This window comes from Balaenoptera musculus, chromosome 8 (assembly GCF_009873245.2).
Source record: "Balaenoptera musculus isolate JJ_BM4_2016_0621 chromosome 8, mBalMus1.pri.v3, whole genome shotgun sequence".
NCBI lineage: Eukaryota > Metazoa > Chordata > Mammalia > Artiodactyla > Balaenopteridae > Balaenoptera > Balaenoptera musculus.
This window is the reverse complement of record NC_045792.1, coordinates 43,815,275-43,833,004: the sequence shown is the minus strand read 5'-3', so window position 1 is coordinate 43,833,004 and position 17,730 is coordinate 43,815,275. Positions and strand designations below refer to the sequence as shown.

The 17,730-nt window shown below is 39.7% G+C and overlaps 1 protein-coding gene across 1 annotated transcript in view; it reads right to left on the bottom strand.

Moving 5' to 3' along the window:
- Positions 1-1,886: 1,886 nt before the first annotated feature.
- Positions 1,887-17,730, bottom strand: part of RAB38 (RAB38, member RAS oncogene family) — a 63,084-nt gene continuing 47,240 nt past the window's right edge. Inside the window, exon 3 of the mRNA XM_036862436.1 lies at positions 1,887-2,754. Within this exon, the coding sequence (XP_036718331.1) occupies positions 2,602-2,754 (153 nt within the window). The 3' untranslated portion in view covers positions 1,887-2,601. The remainder of the gene's footprint in view (positions 2,755-17,730) is intronic.

Sequence of the window (17,730 nt, the reverse complement as noted above, 5' to 3'; positions counted from 1 at the left end):
ATTGGGATCAGCTCCAGGTATACTTGCCAGAATGTTAAAAATTAACTCATGAAAGAGTGCTCTCACAGAAATAATGATCTGGTCTTACATTCTGTCCTCCCTGATCTAGCATCTCAAGACCAATTCCTCTGAATGTTTTCCAGATTCCTACTAGCATTTATTAGCCAGGTTCTGTAGTTCACTTGATTAATCATCCATTTCATCCTACAACATAGATCATACTTTTCCACTCAAGTCATACTGAGACTTGATCCTAATTATTTGTCCAGAAGCAATGAGGGGAGATGGGAGCAGAGCTTGAGAAGGGAAGTATCACTATATAAAACATCCTACTGAGGTGAGGCTTTAACATGGTAATTGACTGTTCTCCCACTGGAAAGGGTAAGGGCCTCTTTTTCTGGAGCAGAGTTTCAGAAGATTCTCTGGGTTCAAGACTCTTAAGAGCATCTACCCAAATATCTCCTCCAATGTTTCAGTGTCTGACTCTTTCCCTATACAGATCCTGATTATAGTGGAGAAGACTTGCTAGCTCTGTGAATTCGGCCTCCTTTATAACTCTACTTTTCCTAAAATTAAATCTTAGTCCCGATTTTCAGCATGGTCTATCCTGTAGCTGAAGGAAACGAAGGTCATTTTGATTGTTGCTTGGAGGTCTTTAAACTTTTACACCAAATCTTGAGTTGAGTGTTGGCTGACCCAAGTCTGTAATTGTTTTCCCTATGGAGTTTTATGGACGTTAACTCTGCAATCTCACGTCTTTCAAATACAAGAGCAATAGGATTTTACTTCTGTCTGTATTCTATCCCAATCCACCTCATGAGAGTCTTAGTAATTATGGCGCTGTAGCCTGCCAGGGATTAGCTCCCCTACATTATCCACCAGCAAGGGGGTCCCTGCTACCATCTGGTAGTGAATCACTCAGTTCAAACGCTGGTATTGAGGATCTGTTTCCTAAACCACCTCTGTCCCAACTAGCTTAGGCGAGGTTTGGGTTCCCATATAAGACCCTGAAACAGGATTTGAGTGAAAGTAGTTTATTTGCAAAGTGACCTAGGAAGCACCAGTAGAAGAGTGGGGAAGTGAGGAAAGAAGGAAATGAAGCCAATAAAGGATGCAGCAGGTGGGAAGGTTTCCCCTGTGGGAACCAAGGACTATTAGTGCCACTGGGGTTGTCTAAGAGGCTGCATAGAGCATGCCTCAGAACTGGTCTTCCCAAGAGACAAAGAACCTAAGGTATTCATCCCCCAGTCCCTGCTATCATTGGTTTTGGGCTGCTCTGGAGACATTAACTCACTGGCCTGCCTGCCTCTTGCGTCAAGGGCTCCAGAGGCCAGAGAATGCCCTTAGGGAAAGGGTCACAGAGACAAATAATAGGAACCTGTGTGGTTGGTTGGTACTTACGGAAACAATGACTGCCAAGATAATATGGAGAGGACACCCAAAAACATTGGTTACAAAGCTCCTGTGAGTGCATTATGAATATTAATGAAAAATAGTGCCTTTAAACAGTAGTAGCTACCTGCAGCATACCTGCACCACAGCCATTGTGTAAAGCAAGATATCACCATGCATATTTTAGTTGTTTCTCTGTATGTTGATTAGCTTGGCACCTTTCCTGACCAGAATATATGAGGATATATTCCTCTGCTTAACCAAAAATGTGTATATGTACTGCTTGCTTTCCTGACCTAAACGCCAATGTGAACTGTAGATATAGATGCTTTGGATTCATCTCCGTTTTAATAGTACCATTCCTTTAAGTGCATATTTCGCATCTCTTTTTTGAAATTAAATTTTAGAAATGGGTCTTGAGAACTATGGACACACAGTCAAAAAAAAAAGTTTAGAATACTAAGAAACTTAAAGCACTTGCAGAAATAAGGAAACAGCATCTTTTAATGTTTTATTTTCACTTGTGAAAATATATATAATATGTATTACACGCACAGAAGAGTCCCACAGCTTGAGTCACAGAAAGCTAAAAGAAAGGCACATACCAGGGGCAGTCTTTTCATAAAGTTTTCAGTTAAACCAACATTCAGGGCATGGCAAGGGACAATAAAAGCAACAAAAGCACAGGAAGCCTGTGTACATGACTCTGAAGAGCTAAATCAGAGACAACTTTAGGTCTGTTGAGAATGGAGGTCATCTCTGGAGAAAATACTGTTTCTACTTAGTAGGCCTGTCAGACCAGCAGAGGATGTACTGAAATATGAACAAAGACACCAGGGGCAAAGTGAAAGCCAATGCTTAACTTGACAGCTAGTCTGTTCTTCTCCCCCTTCTCTTTCAGACCTGAGGCCTTGGCTGACTCAAAGAAGCAAATAACCAGGCCGACTCTGGCCCTGCACAATTATGGTCAGCTACAAGACAGAATTTTGTAACAGACTAAATATTTTAAAAGCTTGTAAACACTGTGCTGATGCTGAGAAAAACATAAAAAGAACATTTGCTATTTCTCTTAGAGGAAAGATACAGGCATAGATCTTTGGCTTGCCCCAGGTGTATCCCTATCCTGATATTTGCCCAAAATGGTAGGAACTGAGACACAATTCATGAGATGATTGGATCACTTCCATCATATGGCAGCACAGGAGCCTACTAGGATTTAGCACAGCTGGAGCAGCTGACAACCCTGGGAGATGTGAGATGGGGCCTCACGATGTCAGGCTGAATGGATTCCATCAGGTCACACTCGTTCGCAAGTATATGTTTCACCAGGCATCTGGAAGCTTCATCAATGTTGATATTTTCCTAAGGGGAAAGAACAGCTCTTATTATTCAATATTCTACAAGGATGCTATGGCAGAGATTTATATGAGACAAAAAGGCAGTATTTAAATATCTCTTCCTAAACCCTATCCATGCATCCTCTTTCTATTCCCTTCACTCTCATTTATTACCTCTAAGAACTTTACTCTTCAGTCCTTCACAAAAGTAAAATATGTATTTGTTTTGTCACTTAGGAGGAATAGTGTTTGGTGGGCTCCCTTAGTAGATTGAACTTAAATTAGAGGGCAATCTGCTTATTTTTACATACTCTTACATTATAGCATAATATTGTAGAAGACACAGTAGGTCTTCAATCTAAATTAGGTTCATAATTGCACTCTGCCATATACTACCTTTGTGACCTTGATGTGAAATAGGAATAATAAGACACCTCTTGCAGCAGTCATTAGTGGTTTCACAAGTACTCTGGCTCTCTGCCTTCCAGTCAAATGGTAGGAGTGCCCTGCTCTGACCTCTTTGAAGTTAGGCATGGACACGTGACTTTCATGGGACAATGAAATGGGAGGATAACTGATGTGTCTCACTTTCACTTTCATGTAGAAGCAATAAGAGACAATGCTCAATTCACCATGTTCTTTTCTCCCTGCTTCTGCAAACATGGAAAGCACAGAGATGGAAATTCTCTTGGCCTAAGTCTATGAATGAGGTTCAAAAAGAGCCAAGTATCCTATGATGATTCAAGTAGGATGAATGAGAATTATGACTTTAAGCCACTGAGATTTGGGGTTGTTTATTACGGTGACATTACTTAGACAATCCAGGTGGACATAACTCTTCAAAGAAAAATATGAAATCAGAAATACGAATCTAGTTTCAAGAATGAACTAAGCTTCAACTTGGAGAAAATATGGAGCAAACCTTTGAATCTAAAATATATTGTTTCATTCTTGGGAATCCATTCCATGGCAATAAAAGCATTTGTGCCTCAGGAAAGATGTACAAGAATGTTTATTGTAGAACTTTTCATAACCAATAAAAAAAGAAAAAAGAAGAGAAAGAAAAAAGAAAAACTGGAAAAGCTGAGGACGCTCATGAACAGGAATGGAATACACACAACATGGAATATTTTGCAATAGCAGAACATGGATGAACCTTGAAAACATCATGCTAAGTGAAAGAAGGCAGTCACGAAGGACCACATATTGTACGATTCATTTACATGAAATGTCCAAAATAGGCGAATCCAAGGAGACAGAAAACAGATTGTTGGTGGTTGGCTAGGGCCGGGTGGGGAAAGTGATTGTCGGGAATTGGAGTGATTGCTAGTGGATGCAGGGTGGGTGGTGTTTCTTTTTGGAGTGATGAAAATGTTCTAAAATTGGTTGTGGTGATGCTTGCACAACTCTGGGTATACTAAAAACCATTGGATTGTACACCTTAAGGGGGTGAATTGTACGGCATGTGAATTATATCTCAGTAGAGTTATAGGAAAAGAATGAGATTACCGGGTCAAAAAAATATATATAGTTTATTCAGTAACTATAGATTAAGTTGCCTTTTCTCTGCTAGTCAGAAAACTGAGAAATACAGAATATTTACTACTAATATACTAAACAAAAAACCTTGATCTCTTGTAAAGTCAGATTTGACTGTCTTTATCACAATTTGTAGAACTTCTCTGATGTGTCTCCTTATATTCAATGGAAAGAGAGAAGGACATTTTTGTCAAATTGTTTTGCCCCAAGGCCTTGTTGTCCAATCTGAAGTATAACTACTTATCCCTAATTTTTGTATGTATGTCAGCGTTGTTGATATATTTTGAGATCATTGCATGAAATCATATTACATGGAAAATGTATTGCATGAAATCATATTACATGGAAAATGTAAGAGGTAGTGATGTTTTCCAAATGGTATCTATGGCTAATGCAATTAGCTGTAAATATTCATTAGCACATTTCCGATCACTCAAGCCCAACCCTGAGTTCACTTGCTATGAAAGCTTAAGGTAACTTTTCAAGTTCCAGAAACAACAAACCTCTCCCATTTACAGAGCCTTAATAAAAATTCCTCTGAGGGTTTCTAAATCTGAAACAAGGTGAAGTTCTGGTTGCTTTTTTGTTTGTTTGTGATGTTGTTGTTACTCGTTTTTATACCAGACCAGAATTCACGTCTCTGAGCTTCCCTTTCCTCATCTATATGACGTTCTCGATGAGAATACTTATCTAATAAAAAATTGCTTTTCTTTATGGGATGTAGGGGTTATTGGTGCTTTCGCAGTGCTGGGCACTTCATATACCTAATCTTATTTAAACCCATTTAAAGCCCTGTAAGACAAGGATTAGTTTTTTGTTATTATTTATTTTGTCGTTATTGTTGGGAGAGAGGTGAGAGTGACCTTTCTCCCTTCAGCTGAAGTATCTGCCTTATGCCATGGAAACCCGTCCATAGAGAGTAGCCATACTTCTGCCCTCTTCCCACTGCCCATGCTCACCATGCCTTCTGTCACTCTTCTTCTTCCGAGTATCAGGCCCAGGGATCACATTTAAACTACCTGCTCCCAGGAAGTAATCTGACATAGGCAGAGTCTGAATCTTTGGGACAGACCCAGGTCAATGCTTTGCTCTCGGGTCCAGCCGCTTGTTTACGTGATCAGTTAGAAGCCTGGCCCATGGTCCTCCACTGCCTCTTATTCAAGGAAAGTGGGGAAGTGTAGCTTCACTTAGCCTCCCAGGCCTTGGCCTCTAGGGCCAGCACATCTCACTAAAGAAGCTCTACGTTTGGGTGGTTTGAAGGTGCTTTCCTAGCCATTAATAAACATATACTTTGATTCTCTTTTGGCTATTGCTTGTGTGTTGGGGAACGAGCAACAACATCTCACCCCAAATACCAAACACAGGACATCATCGTATCTGTTTACAGGTAAGGAAACTTAAGTTTAGAGAGAATAAGAGACTTCCCCCACAAAAGCATGCAGCAGATGGGTCTGAGGGCCAGAACTCACACCCAGGTGTTTCTGACATCAAAGCCTGGCTCTTACCAAGCTATATTCGTTTTCAAGACTGTTTTGAAAATCAAGTGCAATAACAAATAAAAGTTCTTACTACAGGGTTAGGCCCAATGGGTGCAAAATAAATCTTAGTCCCCTTCTCTTTCATAAAGCAAGTTTTAAGCATCAAAAAGGGCCTTCCTTCACATACAAGTTAGATTTGACAGTAGTATATTTAATACCTCCACTCAAATATTAACATCGTAGTTAAATAGGGTTTTCTTTCATTAATGTACAAATTGGCAAAATCTACTAACGAAGAGGGTGCAGTGTGGACAAATGAATGAAAATCCATCATTATTATGGGAAAAACAACTAAAACCTAAGCCCAATTAGTGGCAGGCTAGCAGGATCATTTTAGTACAAGATAAGATGATGCTGGTGAAACTGTGACCTTTAACCCACTGAGTAAAGGCTAGCTGGTGTTAGGACTAAGGCAGGAGATTATGTAGGATGGGGTTCTGGACCAAGGAAACTGTCAGAACCAAGGAATGGCTGTACCTGCTTTTAGATTTTATACAGGAACAGGGTAGCAGTCCCTGATGACTGAGTCACAGTCATTCAATTAATATTATTTAGAGTCCCACTAAGTATGAGGCATACAAAGATAAAGAGGTTAAAATAAGCTCTGTCCTTGACTGAGCTTGTACTAGCAAGGTAAACAGCAGAGGTATAAGGTTGGAAAGGGCATCTGGAGCCAGGTTGCTGTAGAGCCTTGAATGCTAAGTTGGCCAGATAGAGTCACTGAGCCTTTTTTGCAACTGAAGTGTCAATAAACACAATCCCATACTAGACAAAACTATATGGACCCTTAGCACTCTTTTTAATTACTTAATCTTTCAGTGAGCACTTAGGAAATACCTGTCATGTGTACCGTGGTGCTGGTTGCCATGGCATACCTATTTCAGATTGGAACCTTCAAGAGGAAGCCAGGAAGAGGAGCAAGTACTTATACTGATCACATGCTTTCTACAAAAGGGTACAGTGTATAGTGTCTAGAGGACAGGTCTGAAGCCAAACTAATCTCAGCTCCCACTTTCTGCGTGTGTGACCTTGGGCAAACTGTTTCAACCACTCCACTCCACACCTTAGTTTCCTCCTCTGTAAAAAGGGAATCAAGAGATCTACTTTATAGGCAATTTTAAGTTAATACATGTTAATACTTAGAACATGTGAGACACTTAGAACAGTGAAGGGGATAGGGCATACATTCAATAAATGTTATCTACATATTCTCCTCATTTAATTATCAGGAGAACATGATAATGTGTGTATTCTATTCCTTCACTTTGCAGCTGAAGAAACTTGAGATTGAGTAGGCGTAAGTGGCTGGCCCCAAGACACACACTGGTAAGTGGTAGGGCCAGGTGTGGGTCCAGGGAGAACAGTAAACACTAATATTTGCCGTGATCTTTACTATATACTCACTACAAAAAGGCAAGATGTATAGTGTTTAGGGCACATGCTTGGAGCCCCTTATCTCAAGTCCCCCTAAATATTTCCCCCAAATAAATAAAGGAACACAGCATGGGCAGGGTGTGTGTTTCCAGCATTAAAAGGGTAAGAAGTTGCAGTCAGGGCCTCAGGCAAGGCTACTTTGCGTTGCTGGTCCTTCTGTCTTTCTGTACAGAAGTCATAGTCAAGATTTAGACTACGAGAAAGAACAGCAATACAGAACTAACTTCCCTCTCCCCTTCTGTGCAAAGTGAGCATGAATAGTCAAACCCTGCCTGATAAAACTATAGGTTTGGACCTTTTGGGCAATTAGATTCCAATATAATTGATTGTGCTACTTGGCAGCCAAGCAGACACAGCCAAGCCCACATTTTCTAGGTGACTGTTAAGAAACAGAGCTGCTGGTATAAGTGCAAAATACTACCTGGGAATTTTTACTGATGTTTATTCTAGAGAGCTGTAACAACACCTCCAAGAACATCTTTTGCTGTAAAGGTAAATTATACATCCTATGGCTTTCAAGACACGTACACTTAGACTGAATCTGACTGTGATTTATTTACATATTTGCAATATGACAAGATGGTCTATTGTGCTGACTACTTTAGGTTGATGTGTGCTCATCTTTATGTCTCTGCTCAGAATCATTTAATTTATATCAATGAGCATGCCTGAGAAATAAGTTTAAAATGCCTAACAAAGCATTTTAGTAAAAACAAATGGTAGTAACTACCAGAGTATTACTGTGTCTACTCCCAGCTGGGCATATAGCAGGTGCTTTACTTATGAGATATTGTTCACATCCAATCCTCACAAAAATCTATTAAAGAACTAATAACCACATTTTAAAGGTAAGGAAACTTTAACCTTTAACAAGGTTGAGAAACTTAACCAGAGCGGAACAAGATCTTGGTCAATCTGTCATTCCAACCAAGAGCGCCCTGACTGCACTTTCTATTCTGCTTCCATACATTACATGACCGTACCTCCAAGGATTAAAACAGATATTAAAATAGTTTTATTTCTAAATCAGTAGTTCTCAGTCCTGGCTGCGTATTCAAGTCACTTGGAGAGTTCAAAAAAATCTATTACCAGGACCCTCCTCCCAGACATTGATCTGGGATGAGTCCCAGCATAAGTATTTTTTAAAGATCTTCCACTTCTTTAAAATGTGCATCCAATAAAAAGAACGAAATAATGCCATTTGTAGCAACATGGATGGACCTAGAGATTGTCATGCTGAGTGAAGCAAGTCAGACAGAGAAAGACAAATATCATATGATATCACCTATATGTGGAATCTAAAAAAATGGTACAAATGAACTTATTTACAAAACAGGAATATAGTCACAGATGTAGAAAACAATCTTATGGTTACCAGGGGGGAAAGGGGTGGGGAGGGATAAACTGGGAGATTGGGATTGACATATACACACTACTATATATAACATAGATAACTATTAAGGATGTACTGTATAGCACAGGGAACTCTACTCAATACTATGACCTATATGGAAAATGTCTAAAAAAGAGTGAGTATATATATATGGATAACTGATTCACCGTGCTGTACAGCAGAAACTAACACAACATTTTAAATCAACTATACTCCAATAAAAATTTTTTTAAATGTGCATCCAGATTTGAGACGCACTTATATAATTAAGAATGTCTTGAAAGATGCTCCTTTTTATTTCAATTGTGAACTCTCCGGAAATAACATTTAATACAGTGATTTTAAGCTGTGATGATTCTGATCTTCCCAGAGAAGAAGGCATATAAATCTATCTGAGGTCTTGGGTACGTGTCAGTTTTTAAATTAGCTCTTCAGAACATCTGTCCGGTGGCAAATTATTTAATCTCTGACCCCTGGTGCCAGACAGCAAAAACCTTCTAGCAGAAAACCTTCACATCTGCCTAGTTAGAAGCTGGTAGAGCATTCATCCTCCCGTAATCTTTCCAAATACGTCAGCCTCCAACATAACACCAAGTGTATCAGAAGCTCTGAAGTTAGGGCACTAAATTCCTCAGCCCTGTGAAATTTTAATTAGAGAAGGTGGCCCACTAGATAATAACACCAGTGTAAGAAGTCTCACACAGAACAGGTGTTTTGAAAATACTTTCTCTAAGAAGATTCAGCACTTGTTTATGGAGCACATAACTGCCAAACCTTTTGCTAGCTCTCATTTACTGTTGTTCAAATCTAATGTGGGGAAAGCACAGTGGACACCTTTATTTTTGTCTGTATAGCACTTTTTTCCTCCTTTATCCCCCATATCACTCCTCCTTTCCTTTGGGTAACTGCTTCCTCCCATTGGCAATCATGAGCTTCTACTGGGGCGCCTCCAAATTGAGTCCTATATCTCAGACATTGTTCGCAGAAGTTGGCACTTCATTTAATCTTCAAAATAAAGTCAAGGTGGGAGGTACTGCCCTTATTTGACAGAACAGGAAAGTAAGGTTCAGAGAAGCTAATGACAGACTCAAGGTCTCAGTGACAGTAAGGGGCAAAATCGGGCTCCCAATCCAATCCTCAAAGGTTCTATATTTTCTCTTCCTCTTCTCCTTGCTGATGTCTTAGAGTCTCTGGCCAACAGTTGGTAAGTGCCCAAGCGAAGGTCTACCTAAATCCAGAGCCCATGGTTTTGCACTTTGTCACACTTCTCCATGAAAGGAAGACAGACATGGAGAGTGTGATTCAGACAAACCACGTCCTAATCATGTCCTATTATCTGAAAGCTAGCAGACTTCAGTCTATCTAATGGGCACCGGGAAGGACAGATGGAGCCATATTGTCTCTGATTTCAACGCAGGATAGAGTCCCATTGTCAGCATGGAGATATGGAGAAGGAAGAGGAAAGTTCACAGAATCAACTCCAAAGACTGTGTCCCTCTGACAATGCCTCCCCCATCCCCACCATCGCTCTAGCTCAGCCCCTGTCCTTTACACACTAGATGTCAAAGTTCATCTCATACCCTCTTTTTCCCCTCTTCTGTACAGTCCCAGGGCCACCTTCCTTAAAACTCTCTTCCCTTATCTCCTTCTCACCACTCCAGCAGCATCTGGAACCCCACTTCAGCCGTAGAGAATCTCCAAACTTAGAGAGAACCACCCAGTATTAAAGAGGGAGGGAAATTAGACATCACTAATTCAACCTGCTATCTTTGATGCATCAGGAAATTAAGGCAACAGAGAAGGAAAGTGACTTGCCTAGCATCACATAGGCTACCTCTTAGTTCTTGCTGCTTGCACAACCCTTTGTTTCTAGAAACATTATCGCTTCTGAGTAGCCATCTTTCAGCACTCTGAAATGTATCTTCAGTGCTCCCTGGCACTTTCTACCCACCTGGCACTTACCATTGACTCATAACTGCCTGTTGTCGTTATGTTTGTGTTCCTGGTTCCCAGTACAGAGCCTAGTGTAATACAAGAACTCTAAACAATGTTACCAAAATTAGCTGATACCTGTTGATAACTTTTTATAGGCCAGGTAACTTTTAAGTACTTTAACTGTATTAACTAAGTCAGTCCTCATGAAAACTCAGGTGAAGAAACTGAGGTATAGAGAGATTAAAATTTTTTCCCAGGGCTACACAGCCAGCAAGTCAAACTTTTGGGACCTGATTCTCTAGCCCATGCTCAGCCACTACTGTGACCCCAGAAAGTTCCAGAGCTATTAAATGACAAAGCAAGACTCAAGCCCAGAGCCCCTGGTCTTATCCTACTGTGTCATAATCCTCTCTATAAATGTTTGCTGAAGGAATGAAGACTGAAGTCTCATCTCAAAAAGAGAGTAAAGAATAAACATAAGTGTAAAAACTATCATTTAGCCTGATTTAATGAACCTTATTAATAAAAACAAAAGCCTTCAGTCAAAATACTTTCTCATTCATCAGTTTGAGAAGATAAATGGCCCACTAGACACAAAATATTAATAGTAATAATTGCTGGCATTTATTGTACACTTACTATGGAACCCTCACTCAGGTCCTATGCATGTACGCTTCATATATAAATAATCTCATTAACTTTAGTACACCATGGGAGGTGGGTATACTATTAACCTATTTTACAGATTAGGAAACTGAAACACATATAGGATAACCTACTTAGCCACAGTATTGGCTGGACTTACTCAATCCAAAGTCATATTTATGGAATGCTAACTATGAGAAGAAAGTACGCTTTACAATTCATTTCTATTGTGATTAAATGCTTTCATTCTGACACCTCTATGTGCCAAATCCAAGAACTGAGACTAGAACATTGCTGTCCCAGGAAGTAATGGAAAGAGAACGGGCTTTGGAGTCAAGCTTTGAAACTTGGTTGCCACTTACTGCAGGACCAAGGGCAAGTCCAAATCCTGAGACTTCCCTGCTTAATCTGTAAAATGAGGTTAATGACAACTACACTTCACAGGGTACGTGTTAGAATTAAATGTTACACACAGATGAAGCACTTAGACATTACATATACATCCTCAGATGAATACATGCTCCCTTCTTGTGTCTGCTTCTCTTCACCTTCTCCCTTTAAGTCATTCTTCAGTGATCACCTCTCATAAGAAGTTGCCTCTAACTCCCCCAGACTGTGACAAGCACCACTCTAGTCGGGAATCTATCACTGGTCAATATGTAACGGCTTGTTTGTCTGTATCTTCACAGCACAGGGGGCTCCGGGGGGCCCTACTGCTGTGGTCTAGTGTCTAGCGCAGTGCCTGCAGGCAGTAGGCACCTGGAATATACTGGGTAAATGAATGAACAAATGAACAAACGAATGAATGAATGGATGGATGGATGGATGAACCAATCAATGAGGCCCTCAGAAGAGTAACAGGTTCAGGTTTCAACCTAAAAATAATTTCAGATGTTGGTGATTTCTGTAGGGAGTGAAAAGGAAAACATATTCACAACAGAATTTACTTCACAAGTCAAACTGCTTGTTCTTATCTTGTTTTCCAGCTATGATTTGACACCATTCTTTTTAGGTAAAACGAAGGAAGACTGACTGAACCAGTTTATAAAAATTGAGCTGAACTGCTAAAGGCTTTGCAATTGAGTGGACCTACGTTGGAGTACTGATTTCACTCTTTTAAAAATAATTCTTCATATCTTGTTGCTTCAAAAATGATTTCAGGTGACCTGCGCTTTTTAATAACTAGATGAACTTAGACAAATGCTTAATTTTTCTGGGCCTCACCTACAATTCAGAGAGAATAACACCCACTTGACAGAATTACCACGATTAGAAGTATCTTATTTGGGGCATAAGTAGAAGCTGAGTAACATTATGTATTTTTATGACTCTATATTATACACAATTATTTTAATATCATCTTTTCCTCTTAAGAACTTTATGAAACTGAATGAAAGGTCAATTCTAGCTTAACGACTTCGTTAGTTTTTTTCTTTATATATGATCCTTTTGCCCAGCCCTCAACTAACTTTTTAGTAGAGAGTTTGAAATCATTGCTTTTCCAGATAGTACTGTTGACCGAAAAGTTGAGAATTATGTTGTATTTGTGGACAAAACTTAAGCCTGGACACAGCCTCTTGGATAGCTCCGAGGGACCGTTCTGAAGTGGTAAAGGAGGAGCTTGGATACAGAGGAATTTTTGCAACAAAGATCAAGTAGTCAGAACATCAAAAGATTACTGTTAGTTAAAGAAAACCAGGTATCTCAAGTTAAGGAATTTAGTGTTTTTCTATGTATGGGAAGATGCAAGGGTCTGGGCTCACTGAAATCATTCCTTTGATATGCATCTCAGCTATCTGGGGCCAGTATCCTGTGCTTTCTCATCCTGAGTCTCCTCAGGGTGGACACTCAGGGGCGGCTGCAGTGTCTGACTGCTAGATGGGGGGTGTCCTTTTTCTATCCTGAAGTCCCTCAGGGCTCACTGTCCGGGCAGCTGTAATGTGATGGTTTGATGGCTGCAACATCCTTTGTTTACTGATATGGTAGGTAACATTCTGCCACCGTTGTTAGAATAATGTTATCTTGGGTGAAAACATATAGAAAAAGAACTATGAGTAAAAGTGAATGTGTTGATAAAACTAAACAAATTCATCTTTTAGTCACCTTTTTGTATTTAGAATGTCATGATGCTAGCTAGCTACCAGAACTCTGGCCCCAACCCTAGAATCTATGTCTACTCCTCCCTACTAACCCCTGTTGTCTAAGTCTTAAATTCCTCAGTCAGATATCAAGTCATTCTTAGCCCGGGCAACCTCCCTGAAGCAGTAGTTAGCATGTGCTAAATAATTTTCTTCTTCCTGATGTGGAATAACACTATCCTTTTCTTCATTCTACAAACTTGTAATAGGAAAAAAAAGAGGAGATACATCAATCTGAAGTTCCTATCGTGTCATATCGAAATATCATGTAACTAAATGAAATAATTCATTATTCAGCAAATAATCATTGAGCACTTTCCCTGGACCAGGCACTATTCATCAAAGTCTTTACACTCTGCGTTTTCATACACTGTGGAGTCAGCCATGCTGTGATTATCTTATTAGCCCAGGCCTTTTCCACCTCTGCTTCATGATGATGATGGTGATATCCTCCTTTCTCACAATCACTCTGACATTTCACCCTGAGTCAGGCCCTGTGTAATCTCTTCTCTGATCACATGCCTCCATTTTCTTCCCATGGCAATTGTCCTCCATATTCCTGCCAAACTGTCTCCTGACTACTCTCATTAAAGTGTAGTGATGGCCATACCTCATCCCGACTCCCAGCTCAAAAAACTTTGCTGCCTCACCTTGCCTACTCAGAATCAATGCAGACCACTACACTGAGGGCCAACCAGCACGGCCGCAACTTAACTCTCCTCTCTCATTTCCACTGACTGTCCTTACTTGGCTAGGTTCCAGCCAAACTAAGCCTCAGGCCATCCCCTCAATGTGCGTTGCTTGGGTTATTCTTACTCCCTCTCTATCTCAGGTCTTCTGCCCATCCAGAGCAAACACATCTCACTTGGAGGTATTCAGCTGCTGACATCTACCTGATTCACAGGGATTTCGTTTGAATCCTGCTTTGAATTTTTGGATGAAATTCAGGTACATTCCCCAGTTTTAGAATCTTTTAGTCAATTTGAAATTTTACTGTTTGTATATTTCTTTATTGAAGAGGAAAGGTGCAATAGAAAGACTCAGAACTATCCTAGCTCTGCCAGTGCTAGCTGGGTAACCTCAGGGAAGTCACCATAACCTCTCTCTGAGCCTCAGTTTCTTTACCTATAATCTGTGATAAAAATAATGCCAACTTCACAAGGTTGTTGTGAATGTTTATAAAATGAGATGAGATATTTAAAAGAACTCAGCAATAGTGTAGGCATACAATAGGCCCTGAAAAGAAAATACAACACTTAGGAAATAAAACAACATTGCATATTATTAAAGTTTTATATGGGAGTGTTTGGAGGGACAAACATCCTTCTTTGTTAAAGTAAGATATCTCAAAGCAGGTTCCGAAGTTTCATAAGATAGTACAGGAAAAAAAGAAAAGCATCTATGGTTAAATAATTTTAGGAATGTTAAGTTAAAAATAATTCAAAATGTTTCTTTATCACAATTAAAAATAATTCAGAATGTTTCTTGAATTAAAAATAATTCAAGATGTTTCTTTATCAAAATGTTTCTTTAACTCAGAATCCCAGACAGTCACAGAATGCGGTACGTGATGGAACTTCTTGCATTAAATGGAGAGGAACTTTAGCATCATGGGGGTTGGACATGAGCGAAACCAAAGCAACAGGGCAGAACTGGGAGCAGAAGAGAAAGACCTGCAACAGTAACACGTGAGTCAAGAAAAGGCAAGTTCAGCTTGGGCGGGGAGGCTTGGCAAGAAGCGAGCTGTTCCCCTTTCCCCCTCCCATCTCTAAGCAGAGAATGAGTAGGCAGTGTTTCATCAACTTATCTGATCACAGAACACTGATCTCACGCTCTGTCTCACAGGGCTGGTGCTCCTCTTCGCACAGTTCGGCAACTTTTGGTCAGGAGTGGCGGTAGGATAAATGGGAGTGGTGTGGATGGCAGTTGTGGGGGTGGGTGGAGAGAGACACTTATTAACTGATTTAGTATCATACTTGTGGATTTCTTTACTCCTTACCTAGGTACTGCTACCTCCATTTTTGCCTTTTTCCATTTTTCTGAGCCTCACCTGAAATGAAGTACATGTGTTTTTTTGTTTTGTTTTGTTTTGTTTTTTAACATGACTTTAACAGAGCAGAGTGAGATCATGCTCATAACCAAGTTGTAACCAAAGAGCCTGGTTGGTAATGACAAGGTCCTGAGATTATCCCCTCTGGTGAGTCTTCTCTGACCAATGCTCTACCCCAACCTGAGCTGGGTAGGGTTGGGTAGCTCTCTTAGGTGCTTCCATAGTGGTTTCCTATAGCAACTTTAATCATGAATGATTGCAATGATTTCTAGAAATTTACCTTCTCACCAGACAGTAAAATTCTTGAAATCAGAAGTGGCACTTTTATGCACTTGGAATATTACCAGCAGTTGATACAGGGCCTGTTGGCATGTACGTGCTCAACAAGTAACCTATGAATGAACTGGCTGGTAAAAGGGAAAGAAAAATGGACTAATACCGATTAAAAATCACAAAAAACACATTGTAAGCTGCTCTATTATAGGGAAATCTATTGTAGGGAAGTTCTCTTAAACTCAGGACAGCTTTAGACAGAGAATTAAGGGACCTGAGTCCTAGCCTTGATGTTGCTACAAATTAGCTCAGTCATTATAAACAGATCAAGTCTTCTGTCTGACTCAGTTTCATCAGGAGCACAAGGAGAGAATTTATACTCTGCCTTTTTCCAAACAGGACTGAAGGTGACTCTTGAGACTATCTCCAGCTCTTGACTAATGTAGTTAAACTCGTGAGAGTCCTAAGAATAATGCTCTTTTAATGAGAAAGATTTCTCACATTGAAAGTTTAAGCATGAGGCATTTATTTAACCAGTCATTTACTAGAACGAGTATGCTCCATCTACGTGATTAGCCGTAAGGTTTTGGTTGCAAAAATCAGAAACTCATTGAATTGCCTAGGTCCTCTGAAGGGTAGCTCCCAGGAGTAACAGAATTGCTAAAAAATTAAGGCCACACCAAGAACCTTAGGAAATGAAATTAGGCTCTGAAACACCATCAGGTCAGCTTCATTTTCTCTATCTGCCCAGCAGCTTTTTGCATATAAAAAGGGAGATATAAAAAGGGAGATAGCAGCCTCTGGGCTTACATCCTCACAGCTTTGCCACCCAAGAGAAAAGGCCTCTTACCCTCAAACTCAGTTGGAGGAATCCTGGGGGAGAACGCTAATGAGTTTGGCTTCAGTCACGCGTTCATGCTAGAGACTAAAGCAACTCTGAGTCCAGGAGAGAAGCGGTACTAGAAGGGACCCCATTTAGGTCATGTAGACACTATTGGCCAATTTCTGTGATTTCAGAGACAGAATATGCAGGATATGGAAACTTACATTCGGACAACCTTTAGGGAGAGCTGAAGGGGAATGGTGGGAGTAAGAGCAGACAACTGGCCAGGGAGGAATCATTGCAAAAATCAGGAAACCCTCAGTGGTATTTACTATTATCGTTTTATGGACATTTGCAATCATCTACAACAATGCAGATATATGCATTAACGTTTTAGACAGATACAAGCAATGATTTATAAAAGGAATAGAAAAATATTTTTCCACATAGTTGTGCATTATCAAACAGATATATATCTAGTGGCATCTGATAACTTCAACATATGCAGAATAAGTGGACAACTGAGGCTCTTATATTGGACATACAAAAAGAGAAATGCAAAGTTGAACCATAAATGACCTGACAAGAAGTACCTCTTCAGAAAGGCATAAAGTAGTTGCTTAATAATTTTTTCTGGAAAAAAAAAGGGAACAAAAGAGGCTTCTCGGAGCTTAAAACTTAACCTCAGTCCTGATTTTCTATTTTTTTCATAGAATTCTACTGAATTAAATAGATTCAAAAGGACAATAACTTTTCCAGATAAAGGATGTTTCTGGTTCAAATGTAAAATTTAAAAATATTGACTTTGCTCCTGAGAACTACTTAAGATGTATTACATGCTTTCTTGCATCATAAAATATTATTCTGAAGACAATTTAGCTCTTTTTGCTGACCTGGGTACCTTTTACTTTTTTTTCTTCCTCCTCCCTCTGGCATTATGTATATGTAGCTATAGGTCTGTAGCTAATAAGCTAATTCTATGGGTTGACACTTTAAGGATAAATATGGCTTAAAAGGGATAGGATGGAATTCTTTTTAATATATACACATTTCTGATTAGAAAGGAAACAGACAAAATGCTAAAAAGTGAAATCAGTTGGTGGTTTGATTACAGATCATTTTAATCTTCTGTTTTATAATTCTGGTTATTTTCTAAGTTCTTCATAAGGAGTATGTATTTTTTAATATTCACATTCAAAGGTGCAGAACAAAGAAAATGAGAGTGATTAATTT